The following is a 25,272-nucleotide window of genomic DNA, read 5'->3' as shown; positions in this document are numbered from 1 at the left end:
TCTGCATAGGCAGCGCTGTTCTCAGAGTTTGGTGGGGCTTGACATTTTGCCAGGTTATCATATAATAGTAGGAAATAAGATCTAGAGTGGTTTCTGAATATTCCAGAGTTAATTGGGGTTCCAGGTTTTATTTTTACTTCAAAGGAGACTGTTTTGTGATTTGACCTTACCAGAGAGGATATTACACTAGGGGATGTGCAGTGTTCTCCTCTGTTAGTGAGGACCAGATCCAGTATGTCTGCTGCCCTGGTTGGTGTATTGACAATATGGTCCAGGGAGTTTGTGTTTCCAAAGTACATTTATCTTTGTCCTGCACATTTGGTGTCATATATGATTCAAAATTAGTAGTTGTCACCCATGAATATGGTATTTGGTTGGATGGCGAGTGTTTCCAGTAAGCTTAAATATGTGTTATGGGTTTCCTGGGTCATAGAGGGGGATCTATAGCTTGCAAGGAAGTGATATGGGATTTTGTTTATGATGATTTAAAGATGGAGAAGCTAAAGTGCATTGTCCTGTTTGACCAGCCTTGAGGTATATTTATTTTTGATGTAAACTGAGACACCTCCACCTTTAGTACCTGCCTGTGTAATAGCTGTTCAAAATGTGTGGAAGGCATTATAGCCTTATACTGCCGAGGTACTCTCCATGGCTTTAAAACATATCTCAGTAACTACGCAGACATCAGCATTCACTAGGGAAAGTAGGGAGTGGAGTTTCATGTTTTCTTGTTTAGACTCCTAGCATTGAGGTACATAAATCTGCTTTCCCTTTACTTGCTGTATATTGCCTCTGTCTTAAAAATGGTTGGATAGGTCTGAGATTTAAAGTAACACCACACCCATTTTTGACATCTGAAAATCCTGCATTTGGAGAAAGTCTAATTATGATGACATATGTCAATAATTTTATAATCAGTATATGAATATAGTCCCATTGTCCCTTTGCTGGTTATTTTTTATCATTCTGAAAGACCTGGATAATCTTAGCACAAGTGTTTTTCCATTTAACACCACTTTCCAAGTTGAAAACATCTTTCTGCTTACTTGCTTAACCTTTCATAGAACAGTTATGGAAGCATTTGGTTCAAAACAACTAACTTAATGTCATTCTGACAGGCTGAAACCACTGTTGTATTTCTTCCTGAACTTGTTTCTATATTTATGAGATGTAAAGCTTCAGCTGTAAAATTTCTCAGAAATGTTGTGTTTGGATATTTTGCATGTATTTTGTCATTGTTTTCCAATTAATAAATCATGGTCTAATAGATTATTAGATTCACAGATTCATAAATACTCCAAGGCCAGTGAGTCTCATGACTATTCATGCCTTGTCAGTACCCTCCCTTATGCTGCACCTCCATTTTCCCAGAGGTCCACACCATAAATCCCAGTATAAATTTGTGGATATCCATTCAGTCATATAGGTTATGTATAATGGAAGACAGTGACTCACACTGCTTAACTTGCAGTGGAAGTTTATTCCAGAGGTTTAGAATATGCTGAGTTATAAAACTGGCCCTCTACAGTGTTTTATTTATCAGTTGTTGAAGATTTAGGTCCCTGGTTCTAGTATTGGCAGAACCATTGGACTTGCAGGGATATAGGAGATACAGGACAACCAGGCCTCAAATGGCATGGTAAGTGAGATAGAGATCTTCCCCTCAAAAGTCAAGCATACACTGAATAACAAGATAGAGCTTCTATCCTTTCTTGACAGCCCAGGGACTTTGTCAGTGATCTTTTTGGTTAAGGAACCTTTAGTGTCTTTCTAATTATTTGATTTGTTAATTGAGATACATCCCAAAGGGGGCATTGTACTGAATAACTGGCTTGATCAATGCTGAACATAATGGAGTGATTACTGATTTAGATATTGATGATATTCCTTTGACAATTAGCTGTGCTAAATAAAAGGATTTTGTAACATCCATTGTCAAATGATTGTCAAGGCAGAAGGCATTATAAACCCAAGTTCCTAGGTCTCTGACTACATTTTTATGTTGCAGTGGTGTGTTGTCTATATAGTGTGATGAGTGGAGGGGGTTATCTACCAAAAGTGATGATGCTTCACTTTTTAGTATATAATTTAATTCCATTTTTAATACACCAATAATTTATTTGGAAGAGTTCATTCTGGAGGAATTGAGTATCAGAAGGAGTCGTCCTCAGACATTGTTTACCAGAGGTCTTGGCTCTCTACTTGGAGATCTGAGAAGTAAATGCCAAAAAAGAGAGGTCTCAGTAGCAATCCCTGAGGGACACTGCTGGCCACTTTCATACTTTCTGATGAGGCACCTGCAACTTGCACTACGTGTCTATATTAATGCAAAACTTTGTTGCTTCAGTATTATAGCACATGATTTGTCCTAGCAGCACTGTACCTTAAATTTTGGGTTGGATGTTGCAAGTAAAAATAATGCATTATTGTTTATAGTAGTATCTGGTTTAGTATAGTTCTATGTAATAACTCAGTAGTCTCATCTGCAAGAGAGTTACTCAACAAGGTGTCTTCGTATATAACCAGATGTCTCCTAAATTCAAGAAAAAAATCACTGAATAGAAAGCACCATGAAGAAGTTTACATCAAATTATTATGGAAGAATCCTAACTTGGACCTGAATTTTTATATTATATTCAATTATTGTACTTGAATAACTTGTTACTTTTTGTTTTAACTACTCTGTAAATTTTTCATCATGGTTCTTTTATTATCATTAGCTAATCTGTGTGCTCTTTCTATATTTTGGCTACCTCGTAGATGCCATTTTAAAATTTGACAAAAAAAGGAATTTTGTATTTATTTGTGTATTTATTTATTTATTTGCTTGCTTGCTTGCTTGCTTGCATGCAAGTATTGGCCATTGGCAGACACTTTTTTAAGTAGAGCTGTTTGACTCAGAATCCTGGGCTAGCAGAGTAAGATTTTTGGAGCAGTGCTTACTCTTCCCTTCCTTCTCCAGCCATGATCCACATGTATTTTGATTGATTTGTCTTTATGTATTACTAGCACTTAATCCACAATTAATCTTAAATACCAGATGTAAACTGCAGTAATGATTGATGTCAACATAGTTTAATTTTTGGAAAAATCTTATGAATGTTCATGGAAAACTGCTCTTCCGAAGTCCACATCACTGACCACTATTTTACTGCCGAAGACTGGATGTGCTTAATGCCATTTAGCATGGTTGAGCAACAAACTACAGCTGGTACTTGACAAATACATTTCTAAAGAGGGTCCTGTTAAGTCCTACTGCTTATTTCTTTGTAAATCAATGTATTAACTTGTGTATGCACCACAGCTCAAGAAGAAACAATATCTGAAATATATTGAAAAAAGTATTTAAGAACCATGTTTGGCTTTTTCTCTAATATGTATCTTTATTGCATTGTTACTTTTATAAGCAAGTCTCTGTCAGATATAATTATTTGTTATTTAATGGCAGACAATTACTGTTGCTATTTATCTCAGAGAGTTCATTTAATAGCTGCAAGTGTTCTAAGCTGAATGGTAAGTTATTATTGAAATGCAGTATATAAGCCATATTTTCAGTTGTTAATATTCTTCCAGATTAATTGAAATATGCCTGTATTCTCCAGTAAGAGTAATCGGGTGGTTGATGCTGTTGTCCTTCAACTAAAAGCAGAATGTTTTAACTTAATATTATTGAGAAGGCATTTTGTTTGTGGTTAATTATGTTTTTTCCCTAACTATATTAAAAAACTAACCCGCCTTTGCTCATTTTCTAGATTTATTTCACAATCCTTTAGCACAAGATTTTGGCTACCGTTTGTATATAATCCACCATGTTCCATCACTGGAGCTGCTTGATAGGCAAAGTAAGTAAGTACGGTGACTTTTATTATGAGAGCAAATTCAGTGTGCTTTAATTTGTAAGCATTGTGCTGTTTGATTTTAGTCCAATAGCTTCCTTTTGTGTTTCTTGAAAGGGAAATGTAATGATATTCACAGGCATTGTGAATGAGGCTTCCTATTGTTAGTAGAAATAAATAAATACTTTGTTTCTGTTATGCTATTTTACATTTTCAAATACTCTGACAAGTTATGGTCACAAGTGCTAATTCAATAAAGGTATTTGAAAAAAAAAACATATATCATAAAAGCAGACAATTGCTAAATAATTAGTAGCAGCCAAAAAACAAAATGAAAGCAATGAGGATTATAAACTAGTTTCAGAGGGCTTGGTAGAAACATAAGTTTTCACTAGGGACTTTAAGTTTCCATTTATACTATGGACTCCCAGCCACTAAGGTGTGGGATTACAGAAACTGGATGCAGCAAACAAAAAATATTTTACTCCTATAGACTTGTGACTAACTAACTAACCTTAGGAATCTCTAGTAGACCTTCACTTGCAGAGCAGATATAGTGTATTGAAAATAAGAACTAAGCGACACATAAGGAATACATGTCCTGGGTCATAAAGGGACTAAATAGGAATCAACTTAGTGGTGATGATCATTGATTGGAACAGCAGCTGATGTATACATAACAACATAGAAGACTTCTGAGCATTCCAAGGCATCCCAATTCCACAACAAGCCCAATGTAAGAATATTACACCAATCCATGCAAGATCAAACAAGAGAACTTTCAAGAAATCTGAATGTCAAATAAAGTGAGCATATGTATAAATCTGTCCCCAAATACTTTTTCTAACTATGTTTGTTGTTTGCATATAGAAGCCTTCTCTCTAAAATGGTTAAACATTTATTCGTGAAATGTTCAGGCCTAATTATCTGTAAAACATCCTTACACCGGAATCATGCAGTCAGAGACAAAAGAGCAGTTTAACGTCATTTATATGTCTCAACTTATGAAAAGAATAAAAAGATCATCTTTATACAGAATCAATTCTAGGTGTAAACTCACACCAGTGTTTCATATTTATGGTTGGATAGCTTTTGTTTATTTTGATCTGAAAGGAACTGAAAGCTACATCATTGTTTTCATCTGACTGATTTGTAAATGTACTGTCCAAATTGACAAATCAGTTCTGGACTGAATTTTATCCTAACTTCAAATTGCAGTATTTGTCTATTGTTTCATAAGGGCTTGTGTGGCAGCCTACAGTGAAAATTCTGGAGATATTAAGAATATTTTAAAAGAGAACTGGAAGTTCCTGAAGGGAAACAATAATGCTTTTAGGATTGTAGCTGATAAACTCCTTTTTATAAACAAAACATTATTCAACTTTTAAAAAATGATTAGAGGTACCAAGTTCAAAGAAAGGTGGAGAGGTAAAGAAGGGTACTGCTAAGTGTTGTTCCTGTAGACACTGTGTCTATATAAATGAAGAAAGTAGTATTAAATTAAATAATGGCATGAATTCCAGAGTGTTTTTTAAAAATGGTAATTGTGGGACATCAGGTATAGTATATATGGCTACATGTTCTGAGTATGATGGATTTTATATAGGTAAAACAGAAAGGGCATTGGGAAAAAGGATATAAAACATAATTGTGATATCAGTAAGGTGAGTCCTTTGTGATATCAGTAAGGTAAGTCCTAGCAATATTCTTGCTAGACTTAGAATATACGGTAAAAGTAAAAGGTTTATGTTGGGTATTATAGATATTGCTGAAAGGAATCCCAGGGGTGGTAACTGGCAGAGTTTTTTGGAATATAAAGAGTTAATTTGGCAACTTAGATTGAAGATGGCTACAACCCCTGGGTTAAATGAGAGTGTAGCTTTGGAACCCACACAAGTTAATATCTATGAAATTTTGAAGGATTTATACTTAATATTTCCATATTTATATTTAAGTAATAGTCTTATTTAATTTGTATATTTTTAATATTTATAGATTTTACTTATTATTCTTGTCGATTCTTCATCTTATTTTAAGAGAACATACATGCGGAATATTTTTCCACATCTGATTTTTTATTTATTTTTCCACATTTATTGAAAGTTTAGACCTTGGGAAATAAATATTTTTAGCGATGCTGTTTATTTTTGTGCATGTTTTTTTTTCATGGTTTTAATGGATTTTTTTGGATTCTCAGTTTGGGAACAAATGGTATTTAAGGAAGTGATGTTCCCATTATGGCATTCTGGTGAAGTCCCCCATGTGAGATGAAAGTGCTTAATCTTTCATTGTGTGCTCTGGTTTACATTGTTTTATTGGTTTTTGTTCTTATTAAAGTTAAGATATAACAAGTCTGAATAGTTTTGATTGTTCACTTGCACTCTAAGCTAGAGGTTTTTAGTAATTTTTGAGTGCTTTATCCCTTTTTGGTATGACTGTTTTTATTACATTTTATGGGGTTTTGAATGGACTGGAGCTAAACCTTAGAGAATGGACCAACATGATGGTGTTAACGAAATAGAGGGTTCACAGGATACGTTTGCTACATCAAATCCGATTCGGGTAATCCACAAAGTTGTTGCCCATAAAGGAGAACTTACTCGGTTTATAGAGCTGTTTATGCAAACTTCTCAGCAAGGCCAAGGCCATGAATTTTCAGGTAGTAGCCCCTTCTGAATGATGTGAAATAACAAACCCAGTTTTGCATCTGCTGGGGTTGGCAGCAATCATGGTATTATTGGAATAACATATTACTAGAAGAGATGGTTGTTCAACTTACTGTTCGACAGAAATGCTGGGGCAGCAGACAGATGGAGCTATACCTTCATCAAGTTTAGAGTGCTTGGGAAATAACATTCACAGAACTACACGGACTAAAGGTACCACTTCTTTATTTAACAACAGCAATGATTTAAATAATACTCACACCTGGGTTACACTTAGAAACCAAAAGAGTTCTGATAGAAATGGACATTTAGGAGTGGATGTTCATGGTAATATTAGGGACTGAGATGTTAATGGTGTTCACATGGATAATAATGGGTCAATGTGCATCAAATACGGATTACAGCAAATGCCTTATAATCAAACATGAAACAGCAAAACTTTAAAGTACAAAATACCCATAACATCATAAAACAATTCATCGAATGGCTATAGTTGGCCAATGGTTATTGTTGTGATACTATAGATTATATAAGTGGTATGTTTAATATTTTGCATGATTCAGAATCATATAACATAGTATTGAGAAATAGAGTTAATATAGCCTATAGGCAGATTGATATTTACTTAGATCAACTCTGTTGTCAATAGAATCAGTTTAGATTTATATATTTTTTTTAAGTAGGGAAGCCATGTATATTACCATATTTGGGATTTCAAAGGTTCATAAAAATATATCTAAACCTCCTTATAAACTGATCATCTCTGCTTGTGGTTCTAAGAGCCACCAATAAGGTATTTATATAGACAAAATATTAAAACCTATTTACAATCAGGAAACACATTTATTAAAAGATTCCTGAGACTTTTGGGGTAGGTTGACACCTGATACATGGGATAGGATGATTGTTTTTTTGACTATAGATGTTGTTGATCTTTTTAAATTCTATTCCAGTGGAAGAGGGATTAACATTTTTTCTTGATATGCTGATTGAATGTGATTTTTTAACATCTGAGAATCTGAGACTTTTATTGAATTTTGCAGAATTGGTAATTAACAATTTTATTTATTTTGAGGGTGAGGTGTTTGAATACATAAAAGGGTTGTAGTGGGTCCTGCTTGTGCCTCTATTTATACTAATTGTAATTTACTGACATAGGAGAAAAGTAAAGTTTCCCCTTCCAAATATTTCAAGTTTATATCTGATGTTTTTAGATGATATATTTATTTTATGAGATGATCCCAATGATAAAGTTAAGCATTTTATAGAATTTTTTTACAGGAATATAGTATTTTTTTTAATTTACTTACAGCTTCAACAGGGACATTATTAACCACTTAGACATTAATCTGGAAAAAAATATGTTGTGCTTTAAAACAAAAAAATATAGAAAACCAACTTTTAGTAATTCTTACCTGCATTTTGCCAGTTTGCATGCATATATCTTTAAAAAGAATTTGGTCAGTGGACAATGTATTAGAGTGACAAGGATGACTTCCTGTTATAGTGATTTGGAAGGGGAGATGAATATATCATAGGATCGTAGGAGGTTACTATGCTGATGGCCCTGGGGCCCTTTCAAGCCTAGCCCAGAATTTATCCCAAAAAAGAAACTTCATCAGTGAGGGACACAGGTGGAACCCCTGGGACAAATTTGTGGTTTCCCATCCAGTCATCAAGGTTGCACTTGAAGAATGTCAGTGTGGTACTCTGACGTGTATGGGAAGTCTATTCTAGAGACAGGACAGCAGGTTTTGTTGCTGTTGCATATTTGATTCAGGCCTTTCAAGCAGATAATATGCGAGGAGATAGACTTGCAGATACAGAGCATGTCTAGTAGGGCAGGGTCCGAAATTGCCTTGTAGGTAAGACACAGATCACCTCTGAGCAATTTGTATGATACTGAGTACAGTGATAGTGATCTGAGCCTGTCCACATAAGACAGGTGTTGGAGGCCATGGATTCTCTTTGTGAGATATTTCTGTGGCCTTTCCAGTTGGTGCAGATGTGTGGAGAGGTACATACCAAAAGGGGCATTATACTCAATTATTGGTCTAATGAGAGAGGAGTATAGAGATGTAATAACCTCCTTTTTTGTGGATGCAATCTGTTTACTTATCAGATGAACCAAGTTAAAGGTTTTTCTGACCACAGCTAAAAAATGATGGCCGAATGTGAGATTGTTGTCAGCCTGAGTACCCAAGTCTCTCACCACAGGTTATGTGCTTAAGGGGTTGCCATTGATGTGGTAATTAGTAGGAGCCATGTTTTTGCTGAATGGTATGATGGTCCATGTTTTTTTTTGCTTTTAATTTGAGGCCATGACTTTGGCACCAGTCATTTGTTGCTGTGAGACCCTCTTGCAGTATGTTAACATCATTTGGGGAGTCAGTAGCAGCACCCAACTTACAGTCATCCACAAACTTGGTCAACCACAGGACTTTTGTCTTTGCCTGGACCTCTGTGAAGTAGATGCCAAACAGTAGGGGTCCCAACACAGACCCTGGAGAACATCACTAGTGACAGATATGCTATCGGAGATTGAGGTGCCTATTTTGACCTTGTGGGTCCTGTTGGTGAGCCAGCTGGCCACCCACCTGATGAGATAGGGATTTATGCCAAGTTGTGTTAGCTTTTCAATGATGCCTGAGTGGGGGATTGTGTCAAAGACCTTGGCCAAATCAAGATAAGCTGTATGTACTGACTTTCCCTCATCCAGAGCCTTGGTGACAGTCTCAAAGAAGTCAGCCAGGTTCAGCAGGCATGATCTGCCCTTGACAAATCCAAACTGGGTGGGATCAAGTGCTTGGAGATTGCCTATGTCCTTGTTTATGAGATCCATAATCATATGTTCCATGGTTTTACAGATCAGACTTGTCAAGCTAATGAGGCGATGATTTCCAGGGTCAGTAGTGGAACCACCTTTGTGCAAAGGGGTGACAATGGCAGTTCTCCTCTCTGCTGAACTGAAGCCTGTACTTAGGCTGTGGTTGAAAAGGGTGTTCAATAGTGAAGCTAGTTCTTGCTGGAGATGGTGCAGAATGCAGCATGGGATACTATCAGGTCCCATGGAAGCTGTGTTATCTGCCTTGGGTAGGGCCTTTAATATTTGATCTATGGAGATGTAAGGTGTGGAACAAGTATCGGGGATGTCAAAAGGGCCTTTGGGGGATAGGGGGGTGAAGTTTGCACTGAACCTATCTGCTAGCCGGTTGGTTATGTCAACAGGATCAGTGTAAGTGATACCATTATGTACTAATTCGGAACAAACCTGGGCATTGCCATGGAGGTTCCTGACATAATTGAAGAAGGCTTTGTGGTTTCCCTTTGTTTCAGAGGCTAGTTTTAATTCATAATTGGCCTTATAGGTTTTCACTAGTCATCTAATTTGCTTGTTGAGGCTAAGGAGGGAGTTTTTTCCCATTTGGAATTTGTTCCTTTTTACCCTTGGACAACAGTTTCTTCCTTTTGTTGTAAAGCTTGTTGATAGAGGATGTCCACCAGACAGGTTTGTGTTCCTTTGAAGAGCAGGCTTTAGTTCTGTTGGGTATGGCTGAGTTCATGCAGTTGTACAGGTGCTTGTATACTGCATTGGCATACTGTTCAGCATAGCTGTCTGCATCCCCTGAGGGGGCAGTGGTGGGAAACTACTGATACCCTCCCTTAGGACATTGTAGTCAACTTTTGAGAACTTTTTTAAGCCTGATTATGGCTGGGAGGAAGTGGTTGAGTGAGATAGAATCTTTGAATGAGACAGACTGATGATCTGATCTCACCAGGGAAGAACATACTGTGGGAGTGGTGCAGCAGTTGCCCATATTGGTGAGTCCAGAATGTTATCTCCCCTTGTGGGAGATGAGACAAGCTGGTCTAATGTGTTAGAATTCATGAAGTCAAGGAATCATTGGATGACTGCATTAATGCAGGAATAGTTCACCCAGTCTATGGTGGGGTTGTTGAAGTCAACAAGGATCAGGGTGTTTGGGGAGTACCTAGATGAGTCAAGTAGATCCAGGTAGGAGGAGTGGGTGTCCTGACTCTTGGAGGGGGGTCTATAGCTGGCTATAACTTGGATGGGTGTCAGTTGCACCTGGAGTAGTTCCAGTGCATCATGCTGGCAAATCAGTCTGGAGGTGTGTCTGTCCTTAATGAAGATAGAGACCCCACCACCCTTAGTCTTCACAACCTCATTTTGTGGTCAGAATGTGTGGTATAGCATGATAAGGCAGGGGTGCTCTCTGCAGCCCTGAACCAAGTTTCCATGACCTCACAGCCATTGGCATCTTCCAGTACGAGGAGAGCCTCCAGTGAGTGCATTTTCAGGTTAAGGATCCTAGTGTTAAGCATCATGGCCTTCATTTTGCTTTTTGACAGATCTTTTATGTTGGAAGATTTGTCTTTGGGACATTGCCTAAAAAGGCACAAATAGGGGTCGCAAGAGCATTGCAGGAATCCAGAATCCTAGGGGTGACCGATGGAAGCCATCCCTGACAAAGCTTCGAGGCCTATCAACCATGTCATCCTAGGCAAACAGATACTGGATCCCCTTGGAGTAACACCAGAAACTAAGCCAATTGTTGAAGTCAATTATTTTTTGTGGGTATTGTGGTATCATTCTTGGTGAAGGTAGGATGCTGCTTAGGGATAGGGTCATACCTGCCTTGGACACATACTCTGAGAGCTCAATCATGCCTCTCTTCATATAGTCCAGTTAGGTATATCTCAAGTCATTCACACCAACATGGACAATGACAGAGTCATACTTGTACTTGTTGTGGAAAGACTTAAGTGCATGCGTGATGTGCCGAATTCTGGCACCAGACAGACAACTGACCATGACCTTCTCCTTGTCAAGCCTGGTGAGTGGGACATCGGTGTGTCTCGCAATTGACTTGCCAATGACAAGTATGTTTGGTTTATTGTTATGCCTTGTAGGCTGAGTTGGTTTATTGTTTTGCCTTATGGGCTGTGTTTGTGAGACACTGGTGTGTTATCTGCTGTGTGTGATGTGTTCGGTGTTGTGTGTGGAATGTTTGTGAGTGTGTTTTGGAGGTCTCTGCTGTTTAGGTAAGTCTTTACAGAGGACCTCTGCATAGGTGGGCATGTATTGTGCTTGGCTATGTGATTTGAGGGGCGTGGTGTTTGTGCTTGCATTCTCCTCTTTGTCAGGAGTACTGACTGTGGTGCGAGAGAGCATGGATTCCAGATTACTGATGTGGATGCATTTCTTGCAAGTTGAATTATGTGCTAGGAGAACAGGGTTGTGACTAAATAAGAGGCAGTTGCTACACATTATGCCCATGTTGACCATGCTGGCAGGAGAAACTGATGGGAATTGTCCAGATATAGTGTCCCGAATACTACGTTGGACTTATGGAAAGAGGGTTATGATAAGGGTTTGTTCACAAGAGTGTGGATCACAAAAACCTTCTAAAATGTAAAGTAACTGGCCTGAAGCCCAAGTGCTAAAACCCAAACTAAAATGCTTAGAATAACAGATAAATTTAATCAGGCTGCTAATAAGCAGTAATAAATGCAGCAGAATAAAAGGACGTATACACTTAAGAGCACACAGCAAAGCAAAAATAAGGTAATAAAGTAGGAAGAACACAATTACAGTAAAAGCAGCTGAATAAATTTTTTTAGGTGGAGAGGGATGAAAGAGAAGATAATTCACAATTAAGAAACTAAGGAGGTTGACCTTCACAAATGCTCTCTCTATACTGAGTAGACTGAGCGGGAGAGATGGGACTGAGAGGAGTGTCCAAAATCAAAGAAGCAAGGGAGTTGTCCTTCCTAAATGATCTCATTGCACTTAGTTGAGTACTCAAATCAGATGGGACTGGCAGGATTGTCCAAAGTCAAAGAAGCAAGGGGGAAGTCCTTCCCAAATGATCTCACTGTACTCAGTTGAGTCAGCAAATCAGATGGGAATGGGAGGAGTGACTAACATCTAATTTACAGCAGAGGCGGGAAATTCCAAAGTCACCAAGTTTAAGAGTACAACAACAGTTGGGTGGGATGGTGTGAAAAACAAACAAAATGCAGACAGATGCCAGCAAGAAACAATGAAGCAAATAAATAAGTGCAGTACAGTTTTGTTAACTATCACTGAAACAGATCAAGTGCAAAAAAGTATACTTATATCAGCTTGGTAAATCCAGATGGTTATAGAATCAAACACAGCCAGGTAATTAGCTCTTCTATATCAGCTCTGGTACTGAGCACAAATTCACAAAAATGTAAGTCTTTGTACCAGAAGTACAATAGAGAAAATAGACCCTCAGGCAATCAGATAAACACAGAGGTGTTGACCAGTAGCTAACACCTGGGGTGGGCTGACTCCACAGAATGCAAAGCATTCCCCACCATGAAACTAGCTACTGAACTAACATTGAGAAACAAAATGCAGGCAGAAGCCAGCAATAAACAATGAAGCAAACAAATAAATGCAGTACAGTTTTGTTAACGATCACTGAAACAGATCAAGAGCAAAAATATATACTTATATCAGCTTGGTAAATCCAGATGGTTATAGAATCAAACACAGCCAGGTAATTTGCTCTGCTATATCATCTCTGCTACTGAGCAGAATTTCACAGAAATGTAATTCGTTGTACCAGACATACAACAGAGAAAATAGACCCTCAGGCAATCAGATAATCATAGAGGTGTTAACCATTAGCTAACACCTGGGGTGGGCTGACTCCACAGAATGCAAACCAATCCCCACCGTGACGTTAGCTGCTGACAACCCTGAGAAAAAAATGCAAACAGAGGCCAGCAATAAACAATGAAGCAAATAAATGTATGCAGTACAGTTTTGTTAACTATCACTGAAACAGATCAGTTGCAAAAAAGTATACTTATATCAGCTTCGTAAATCAGATGGTTATAGAATCAAACACATCCAGGTAATTAGCTCTGTTATATCATCTCTACTACAGAGCACATATTCACAGAAATGTAAGGATTTGTACCAGATGTCCAACACAGAAACTAGACAGTCAGGCAATCAGATAAACACAGAGGTGTTGGCCTAACACCTTGAGTGGGCTGAATCCACAGAATGCAAAGCATCCCCCACTGTGAAACTAGCTACTGAACTAACCCTGAGAAACAAAATGCAGACAAACTGCAGATGTATACTTACATCGCCTTGGGAAATCCAGATGGTTATAGAATCAAACACATCCAGGTAATTAGCTCTGCTATATCAGGTGTGCTACTGAGCACAAAATAGGTTCATAGATTAGGTTCATAGATTAGTACTAAGTTAACTGCCCTTGCGAGCCATTTTAAGCCTAGCCAATTATCCCTTGTGAGATTCAAACCCTGCACTTGTGTTTGTAAGGCAAACACCTTTACCATTAGGCCACCCTCCCAAATTCACAGAAATTAAATTTTTTGTTCTAGAAGTTCAACAGATAAATTAGACCCTCAGGCAATCAGATAAGCATAGGGTGTTGACCAGTAGTTAACACCTGGAGTGGGCTGACTACACAGAATGTAAAGCAACCCCGAATGTGAAACTAGCTACTGAACTAACCCTGAGAAACAAAATGCAAACAAAGGCCAGCAATAAACAATGAAGCAAATAAATGCAGTACAGTTTTGTTAGCTGTCACTGAAATAGATCAAGGGCAAAAAAGTGTACCTATATCAGCTTGGTAAATCCATATAGTTATAGAATCAAACACATCCAGGTAATTAGCTTTGCTATATCGGCTACTGAGCATAAATTCACAGAAATGTAAGCCTTTGTACCAGAAATATAAGAGAAAATAGACCCTCAGGTAATCAGATGAACAAAGAGGCATTGACCAGTAGCTGACACCTGGGATGGGCTGACTCCACAGAATGCAAAGTAACCCCCACCATGAAACTAGCTACTGAACTAACCCTGAGAAATAAAATGCAGACAAACAAAGGCCAGCAATAAACCATGAAGAAAATCAATAAATGCAGTGCAGTTTTGTTAATTATCACTGAAATAGATCAAGTGCATAAAGTATACTTATATCACCTTCCAGATGGCTATAGAATTAAACACAGCCAGGTAATTAGCTCTGCTATATCAGCTCTGCTACTGACCACAAATTCACAGAAATGTATGTCTTCGTACTAGAAGTACAACAGAGAAAATAGCCTCTCAGGCAATCAAATAAACACATAGGTGTTGACCAGTAGCTAACACCTGCGGTGGGTTGACTCAACAAAATGCAAACCAGCCCCTACCATGAAACTAGCTAGTGAACTAACCCTGAGAAACAAAATGCAAACAGACAGAGGCCAACAATAAAGCAAATACATAAATGCTGTACAGTTTTTTTAGTTGTCACTGAAACAAATCAAGTGCAGAAAAGTACAGTTATATCATCTTGGTAAATCCAGATGACTATAGAATCAAACACTGCCAGGTAATTAACTATAATTTGTCAGCTCTGCTACTGAGTACATATTCACAGAAATGTAAGTCTTTGTACCAGAATTACAACAGAGAAAATAGACCCTCAGGAAATCAGATAAACACAGAGGTGTTGGCAAGTAGCTAACACCTGGGTAATTATCTCTGTTATATCAGCTCTGCTAAAGATGTTCACAGAAAGGAGGTATCCAGGCGCCTTGGTTCAAGAAATTATTTCTGAAGTAACTGGCTCTTGATTAGCAAAATTTAAACTACTTTTGGGTAAAGAAGTGAAAGCGATTATGAATGACCCCCCCCCCCCAAAAGAGATATTCACAGGGTGTATGTTTCGAAAGGGCTTGTGTGATAGCCTACAATGAGAATTCTGGAAATATTAGGAACTTTTTGAAAGGGAACTTGAAGTTCTTGAAGGGAAGTGATGATGTTTTTTGCACTGTAGGTTATGAACTCCTTTGTGTAAGCAAACCATTGTTCAACTTTAAAACATTGTTAGAGGGACCAACTTCAAAGAAAGGTAGAGAGATAAAGAAGGGTAGTACTAGGTGTGGTTCCTGTAGACACTGTATCTATATAAATGAAAAAGTAGTATTAAATTAAACAATGGCATGTTTTTGAAAAATGCTAATTGTTGGACATTGGGTACATGCTCTGGGTGTGATGGATTTTATATAGGGAAAAAGGAAAAGACATCTAGGAAAAGGATGTACAAACATTATTGTGATATCAGTAGGATGAATCCTAGAAATGCCCTTGATAGATATGTTGGAATATGTAGTAAAAGTAAAAGGTTTGTGTTTGGCATTATAGATATTGTTATGAGGAATCCCAGGGGTGGTAACTGGGAGAGTTTTTTGGAATATAAAGAGTTAATTTGGTAACTTAGATTGAATGCAGCTACAACCCTTGGGTTAAATGATAGTGTAGCTTTTTAGCCCGCACTTAAGATCTATGAAGTTTTAAAGGATTTATGCTTGTATTTCCATTTTTATATTTTAAGTAATAACTGTCTTTCGGCTTTTCCCGGTTAGGGGTCGCCTCAGCGGAACTCTGGTCCGCTAATGATTGGCAGTAGATTTTTATGTGCTGGCTTGCCGGGCCTAACTCACAACCCTCAATGAAGGAACGCCCATTCACGCATGTCGACACACAGAAGACGCTCTAACTGAGAATCGAACGTGCAACGTCTAACTGTGAGGCGACAATGCTACCGCAGCACCACCACTGCAGTTTTATATTTTAAGTAATAAAATTATTTAATGTATATATTTTAATATTTATAGGTTTACATAGTATTCTTGTTGATTCTTCATATTATTTTAAGAGAGCATTCATGAGGAATATTTTTCACATCTGAGTTTATTTTTTTTTCATATTTATTGAAAGTTTAGACCTTTAGAATTGTTTTTAGCAACCCTGTTTATTTTGTACAGATTTTTTTAAATAGTTTTAATGGATTTTTTAGGGTGTCTCAGTTTGGGAAAGAATTGTATTTAAGGAAGTGACTTTCCCATTATGGCATTCTGATGAAGTCCCCTGTGTGGCGTGAAAGTGCTTAATCTTTCATTGTGTTCATTGCTTTATATTGTTTATTATTTTTTGTGCACGTATTAATCATTCAATATAACAACTCTGAATAGCTTTAACTGTTCAGTTGCACTCTAAGCTAGAGATTTTTGGTCATTTTTGAGTGCTTTACCCCTTTTTTGGTAGGTTCGTCATTTTAACAAATTTCAGGACAACCACCCTAAATAATCCCACTTTTATTTTGTCATGTACAGCTTCATAGCTTTAAGGGAAAATAGACAAGATAACCTCAAGTATGTACTCATCTGTTAGGACATACAAAATATGTGTATTCTATAGACCATATGAAATAAGATAAAATAACACCCTTTTCACAGAAGCAAATATGTGAAAATAGTATGTATTGTCTTTGGTTTTTATTTCATCATTTCATAAGGGCACACCGATGACATGATTCAGATACATACTGAAGTTTCAGTCTGAAAAAAATTAAAATTTCCATTTTTAAATTCAATATCAAAAACAGAGCACCAAATGGTTTTATAACACTGTTAGTGATACTTAGCAATTAAGGTGCATATCTCTATAACAATATGAAGTATTACCTATAACAATATGAAGTATTACTACAAATCTCTCAACCCTCAGCTACCGAATACACTTAAGTGGGTGTTGACAGATGAAAAGACACATACACCAGTTTACCTTAATGTAAAATAAGTAGCGATGGTAAGCAAGCTCAAACGAAGCCAAAACCAAAAAGTTGCCTGCCCTGGAAATCCAAATGAAGGGTAAAAACCAAGATATATAAAAATACTCATTTATTCAAAGCGAGTGCAAAGCGAATACAGTTGATATAGTCCCAAGCACAAAATAACGCCACAGTAATGCGTACGTTTTTGACTCAATACATACAAGTCTTCTTCAGAAAACAAAACACAAATCATTATTCATGTAATGCCTTATATATCACCACCACCAATTCAAAATAAGTTAATTAACCAATAAAATCCTCTCCAATGTTAATTAACCTAATTGAACAGTGAGTTGTATTTGAAAATACATTCCTTAATAAACCAGCACAGTTCATATATTTGTTTAACTTATTTGTAGTAAATAACGAAGTAGAAAAATATTAAAATATTAAAATATGTAAATAGATACAATAAAATATACTTTAAATGCCATTTATACTTTAAATAAAACATATTTTAGTTCGTACTGAAAAAAATATGTTAAATGTTATCCAATGCTACCCTCTTGTGGTAAATTTGCAAAATTTACAAAATTTCAAAGCTTAGCAGCTCTAAGTTTCAACACTGAAGAAATAGAAAGCATGTCATTAAGTCCTGGAAATTTAGTGGAGTCCAAAATTATTTGCCACAATAATTCCTTATATTGTAATTTTGCCTCCCACATACCACCCCTAATTTCTTTGGGGACAATTTCCAGGACAAAAAAACTGAAAGTAGCTTGTGGGCATTTTAAAGAGTGCCTATATAATGCATTTTTATTGTTTTGTCTCGTTATTTCATATGTATGTTCATAAATACGATTTCTCAACTTCCTTTCAGTCTTTCCAACATAAAATGCACCGCAAACATTACAAGTAGCGATGTAAACAACACCCTGGGTGTTACAATTAGAAAAGGTGTCACTAACAAAATTTTTGTCCCTTGAAGGGATGACAATGTGTGTTTGGTTAACAACATAAGGACATTGTGCACAAAATCCACATTTAAAGGTTCCAAACCTTTTTAATGAACCATTTGATTTATTAGGTCCGTTAAACTCAAATAGTTGTTTAAAGTTGTTGTCTTTCCTAAAAATAAATTTTAGTGGCTGTTTCTTCTTGAGAATCTCTAAGTCGGAGAATTCAATAAATTTATTCCATTCCCTTGTAACAACCTCCCTAATAACACCTGAATCGCCAGAATAATCAAAGACAAATGCTTCATTAAAGTTATTAGTAACATTATCAGATGAACCTGGCTGAGTACGATAGGTCATAGCTTGTCCTAAAATAGGGGAAAATCGGTCACATCTTCGTTCAACAACTGCATTTAACATCTGTTGTAATAGACTTTCAGGATATCCTCTTTCCCTTGTACAAACACATCAGGAATGAGGCTTAATAACTTTAACTTAGGTAAACGCATATACAAACTAGCTATTACATTCATACATGCTCAATCTCTGGCTGCACTCTTAAAATGGCACTGAAGCTAGCACATGCTTGCTATTTATATGAACGTTCAGTGCTTAAAACACTTCTTAAAGAAACAGCCCATACACTCTGTTCTACATCCTCCTTCTTTAAGAAATAGATTATGCAATATTGACATTATCATTTGACATGCAACCAATATAACTAAATGTGAAGTTCTGCTCCTCCAATCCGTACTGGACCCTCGGAGCCAAAGGAACCTGAACCAATGATTGGCGAACCCTTGGAGCCGATACCCACACCAGTGTTATTGGCTCCATCTACTCGGATGTCCTCGGCGCCGACCGAGGACTCTAGGAGCCGACGCTCTCCCATCGTGTCCGAGGAGGATAGTCGGACCGATTTTTTAGTGCCAACTCTTCCTCTCGGGGCTTCGGCTCAGATGAGCTCGGCTCCTACCTCGGGCTCAGAGCTCATGGTTTCGGTGCGGGAGGATTGGACAGTCCTTTCGGGTCCATCTACTCCTTCTCGTTGGAGCCATGGCGCCTTCGATGCTATGAGGAGAGTCCTGTCTCCAAAGACAATGTCAGCATTGGTTCGGCCTTCCCTCTCCCGTCAAGCTCCTGTGTCTGCTTCTTCATCTACCGGTCCCCCTAAGTGTAGAGACCCTGAGCCTCAAGTACCCCCACAGGGCATCCCCTGCTCTTCTGAGACCTCCCCAGATCCCCCCACTGAGGAGGTGCCCAGGAAGAGACTGTGCAAGAGGAGACACTTAGACTCCCCACACGAGTCTTTGACATCTGACACGGACTTGGATGATTCAGAAGGGTCCCCTCGATCCCCCTCTGAGGATATCTCCTTTGCAGAGATATTAGAGATCTGTAGTCAGAGGGGCGATTGGTAGTCCAAGACCCCTACTGAGGATGAGTCCATGCTCTTGAAGGCTTTTGGGTCTCTATCTTCCACTTCTTGGGAGTCTCTGCCTTATGACGAGCTCATGGAACTGATCTCTTGTAAGGCGTGGGAGTCACTGAAGGCCATGGAGCCTGTCCCTCGCAAGCCAAATAAATTCATGTCTGCCCCAGTGGACAAGCCATTTTTGACCAAGGAAGTGCCTGTTGATGCCATGGTGGTAGCTGCAGCCACCAAAAAGGAAGTGTCTGAAACATCCGCATCTATCCATCCTCCTAACAGAGATTCTAGGATCATGGATAGATATGGGAAACACATGTTTAGTTCAGCGACTTTTTCTCTGCGATCACTGAACTACTTAACCCATTTTACGAGACTACAAAGAGATCTCCTGAAAGAGCTAGGAGATACTCTCCAGGGTACGGTAGCTGCAGAGGTGGCCGATAAAGTCAGCACACAGCTTACCACCCTAAACTCAGTTGTAAACTCGTCCATGCATCTCATATCTTATGCAGCTGATAGTTCAAGTAGAGCCGCTAGTTCCGGCATTGGTCTCCGAAGACAAGCCTGGATGCATCTCTGTTCCTTTGCGGAACCCTTTAAGTCTTCCTTTATCAACACCCCATTCGATGGCTCATCACTGTTTGGGCCTAAAGTAAAGGAAACTTTAACCAGGTGTGAGCAGGAAGGCAAGACCTTATCTGCCATTGGAGTCCATTTTTCTACCCCTACATGGCCCTACCCCAAGGGCCCTAGAAGAGGGAAAATGTGGTTCCGGACACACGTGGAGAAACCCCCTCTAGAGGCAGAGGAGGGGGTTATAACAGAAGACACCACCCCCGTGGCAGAGGGGGTCCACAGCAACAGGGTTACAGGGGTCAGTTCTCTGGTCAACCCTACCAGCGCCCCTGAAAGGGGGCCCGGCCCAGCTGTTTGGCTCTGGAAGCAGTCGGGGGTCACTTGTCTTTGTACCCAGAAGCCTGGCTAAACATAACATCAGATACATGGGTATAAAGCATCATTTCCAGAGGATATTTCATACAGTTCTCTACCCCTCCCATTCCTGTAAACAGAATCCCAGATGTTCCACCCAGTCTCAGGAAACAAGCAATCGTAGAGGTCCATAGATTGCTAGAAAAAAGAGTCATCCAACCAGTCCCAGCAGACCAAGTTGGATTCGGAACTTACTTAAGATTCTTTTTGGTACCAAGGAAAACAGGGGACTGGAGACCTATCTTGGACCTCAGCAGATTCAACCAGTTTATAAAGAAAGAGAAGTTCCAAATGGTCACCCTTCAGTCCATTCTTCCCTTCCTAGGGAAAGGCGATTGGATGTGCTCCATAGATCTCAAGGACGCATACTATCACATAAAGATGAACAGATGCTCCAGAGATCACCTGCATTTCCAGCTGGGAGCCAACCATTACCAGTTTAGAGCCCTGCCCTTTGGTCTCATTACAGCCCCCAGAGTGTTCACCAAATGCATGGCAGTGGTCACAGCTCACCTGAGGCATCTAGGATTCCAGGTGTTTCCATACCTAGATGATTGGCTCCTCACCACTACCACCAGGCATCAATTGACTCAGGCAACACAATACCCCCTGACACTCTGCCATCAATTAGGCATTACAATCAACTTAAAATAGTCTGCCTTATAGCCATCTCAGCATACCGTTTTTATAGGAGCAGAGTTAGATACCTCAACTACCTCTCTACGTCTTCCAATCGAAAGAGTCTCACATCTCCACCAACACGTCAGCTCACTGGTGTCAAAGAACAAAGCTACAGCAGCAGAGGTCTTGAAGGTGCTAGGTTTGATGGTGGCAGCAATCCTGGCTATACCACTCACAAGGATGCATATGCGAATTCTTCAATGGCTCCTCTTTGCTCAGTGGTCTTACCAGAAACTACAGATGCACCACATGATTCTCATCATGGATTCTTGCAAGAGAGACCTTCGGTGGTGGTTGACGTCTCTTTATGTCACAATCGGAAGACCCTTTGTCCCCCACCCCAGTAGCCACTGTGACCACGGACGCTTCCCTGATAGGGTGGGGGGGGGCATTTTCAGGGAAAGACTGCCCAAGGCACATGGACGGGTCAAGAGTCACATCTGCACATCAGTGTTCTAGAGTTGAGAGCGGTACTTCTGGTGTTGCAGTACTTTCAGGACTCTCTTCCTCTAGGAACTATTGCACTTCAGACGGAGAACATGTCAGTAGTCTGGTACTTGAACAAGCAAGGTGGAACCAAGTCTTACCCCCTTTGTCAAGAAGCCCTCAGGGTCTGGCAATGGGTTGTGTTGTCCCAGCATTTTCTGTTAGCAGCACACATCCCGGGGAAATCCAACGTGATAGCGGACAAGCTAAGCAGGGCGATATTGCTCCCTCATGAGTGGTCTCTCAAACAACAGGTTGCGGAGTTGATTTTCCACAAATGGGGCCAACCTTGCTGCAACCTCTTTGCCAGCCACATCAATTCAAAATGCAGAAGCTACTTTGCCCTTATACCACCTCCGGGACATCCCCCGAGAGATGCACTCTTACACGATTGGTCCCCGGGTCTCCTTTATGCATTCCCACCCTTCCCATTGATACCCAGATTTTTACAGAAAGCAAACTCACTGGGAAGGACTGTTATCCTCATAGCCCCCTACTGGCCTCGACAGATTTGGTTCCCGTTTCTCCACCATCATCTGTTGGAAGATCCATGGATCCTGGACCCAGTTCCAGACCTTCTGACGCATCCATCAGGGGACCTCCATCCTTCACTGCAGTCCCTGAAACTGACTGCTTGGCTAATCCACTTCCCTTAATTGCCAGGCTTCATTCAATTTCAGAAGATACAATACAAATTCTCTTGTCTTCTCACAAGCCATCCACCAGGAAATTATACACCAGTAAGTGGAAAAGGTTCTCAATTTGGGCCAACACGCAGAAAAATTTACCCTTTCCGAGCTCCGCTGTCGTCCATTTTAGAATTCTTGTCAAAGATTTTTAAGGAAGGGGCAGCAGTTGCTACAGTTCAAGTCCAGTTAGCTGCCATCTCAAATTTCCACCTTGGATTTGGTGGCTCAAATGTTATGGGCCATAAGTTATCTAAAACTTTTCTTAAAGGTGTTCTTCACATGAGACCTCCTGACAAAATTCCCTATTCTCCCTGGAATTTGAACTTTATGCTGTCTCAAATTATTCTTCCCCCTTCTGAACCAGCATCTTCTTGTGATCTCAAATATTTATCCTGGAAAACAATTTTTCTAGTGGCCACTACTTCTGCCCACAGAGTGTCAGAACTTCAAGCATTATCTGTCAGATCACCTTACATGATTTTCCATGCTGATAGAGTATCTCTCAGAACAAACCCCTTATTTTTACCTAAAGTCTGTTCTGAATCCAATATCAATCAGGTCATTAAGCTGCTAATCTTTTTTCCCAACCACTCTAACGAATTGGAATACATGCTGCACAAACTTGATGTACACAGACAGCTCAGATTTTATCTTGACAGAACTAAGGATATTAGAAAATCAAATCAACTTTTTGTATCCTTCTCAGAAGCCAGAAAAGGTAATCCAGTGGCTTAAACAACTTTATCTAAATGGTTATCAGATTGTATATCCTTTGTTTATGTGAATGCAAGCATGCCATTGACACACAAACCTAAGGCTCATTCTACCAGAGCCATTTCTATGTCTTCTGCCTTTCAAGCTAAATTGCCCCTTGACAATATTTGCGCTGCAGCCACTTGATCTAAGCCTCATACCTTTATCACGCATTACAAAGTACATAAGGCTTCCAGGGACAGGTCTTCCTTTGGTTCCATGGTACTGAAGAACGTACTTCCATGAACCACCCAAGATTGCGGGTGCTAGAGACTCTACCCATCAGTGAGAATAAACGGCGAAATTTAACATCTTCACATAAAGAAGTTATGTACTTACCATAACGTTCCATGTGAGTTGTTTATCTCATCTTTATTCTCACGTCCCTCCCTCCTTCCCCCTCCTGGCTGACAGTTCACTTAGAGGCTAGTACCATCCTGGTTATTCAATATTTCTTCTTCCCCTTCGGGAAGTGCTTCTTTGTAGAAATAAATAAAAGGGTATATATATTTTTACTCACAGCAAACAAGAGCTGAGGTAATTCTAGCAGTGCATTGGGGATAAGGGGCTTGGTCTCGAGCTACTGGCAAACCTTGAGCTTTGCTATCGGCCATGTCTGAGCCGAAGATCGGCTCCGAACCCATCAGTGAGAATAAAGACGAGATAAACAACTCACATGGAATGTTATGGTAAGTACATAACTTTTTTTTCTTTGTCATGCAGTTATACAGAAAGTACAGTTGTGTACCTACCATAAATGTAGATGTTCGAGTGTATTCACTGTTGCAGTCATTACACCTGGGGTTATCCAGCTGGCAGGCTACCCACAGTCGGCCAGAATTCCAAAGTCTAGGTCCGGCATCGGTTGCTGTCGCCTCTTCCCTGATGTCAGTGCACCAGGGGTATAAAAGTTGCAACCAACACCATTTTCTTCAGTTTTTCTTGCCCCAGATGTCAGGTGCCCCCAGGAAGGAAGGCTGAAAAGAGTAAATTATGCCAAAAAGCATGCATGTACTAATATAAACATATCCTTCATCTACAAGCAAATACACCACATAGGTTGTATAGAGTTGAGAAGTACAGAGAAGTCCCAGCAAAGAGAAAGGGGGATGGTGGGTGGGTAACCTGAACTGCAACAGTGAATACACTCGAACATCTACATTTATGGTAGGTACACAACTGTACTATGTTTATTGTATTTCACTGTTGCAGTCATTACACTTGGGTTGAATTCCAAAGCTGAGGTTGGGTGGCTGTGTCTAAGTTGGATTTGGAGAGGCTACCAGGCCCCGCAGAACTGCAGTGGCAAAGCCTGCTCTGGATTTAGAGTAGAGAGGTAAGTGGTAGTGCTTGGTGAAAGTGTGCACTGAACTCCAGGTTGCAGCTTCTAAAATGTCTTTGGTTGGTACTCCTCTGAGAAAGGCTGCTGAAGTGGTTGCTACTCTGGTAGAATGTGGCCTAATGCCCTTAGGCACTGATTTGCCATGTTGTGCATAACAGAAGCGAGTGCAGTGTCCTATCCATTTTGAAATTGCCTGCTTTGTGATAGGTTTTCCTTGTGATCCTGCAGCATAGGCTACAAATGGTTGCTCAGTTTTCCTGAAAGCTTTTGTTTTGTCCAAGTAGAATCATAGCCATCTGTGTATATCCAAAGCGTGCAGAAGTCTCTCCCCTTTATTCTGGGGGTTTGGGTAGAAAGTTGGCAAATGAATGGTCTGGTTCAGAGCCACGTTGGAAACCACCTTTGGCATGAATGTTGGGTTTGTCCTAAGAGAAACCCTGTCCTGGTGAAAAATGATGAAAGGTTCCACAGCCATTAATGCCTGTAACTCTGAGACTCTTCTTGCTGAAGTTATTGCTACGAGCAGAGCAGTTTTCCATGATAAGAATTTTATATCAGCTGTGCTGGCTGGTTCAAAGGAGGCAGTGTGAGCTTTTCTAAAACAAAATTGAGATCTCAAGTTGGTATTGGTGCTCTCCTTGGGGGTCTTATGTTTTTTGCCCCTCTGAGGTACTGTCTTAGTAGAGGATGTGAAAAAACAGGAGGTTCCATATTGTAATGAGCTGAAATGGCAGAGGCATGGATCTTAATTGATGAGAAAGATAGGCCTTTGTCCAGCATCTCAGTTAGGTATTG

At 39.5% G+C, this 25,272-nt stretch overlaps 1 protein-coding gene across 1 annotated transcript in view; it reads left to right on the top strand.

The window, feature by feature from the left end:
* The window catches only part of LRRC72 (leucine rich repeat containing 72), an 833,487-nt gene that overhangs the window by 385,760 nt on the left and 422,455 nt on the right, over nucleotides 1-25,272 (top strand). Inside the window, exon 6 of the mRNA XM_044065565.1 lies at nucleotides 3,753-3,842. Coding sequence (XP_043921500.1) covers nucleotides 3,753-3,842 — 90 coding nt within the window. The remainder of the gene's footprint in view (nucleotides 1-3,752; nucleotides 3,843-25,272) is intronic.

This window comes from Protopterus annectens, chromosome 3.part0 (assembly GCF_019279795.1).
Source record: "Protopterus annectens isolate FY-2018-M chromosome 3.part0, PAN1.0, whole genome shotgun sequence".
NCBI classification, from domain to species: domain Eukaryota; kingdom Metazoa; phylum Chordata; order Ceratodontiformes; family Protopteridae; genus Protopterus; species Protopterus annectens.
This window is presented reverse-complemented; position numbering and strand designations above follow the sequence as displayed.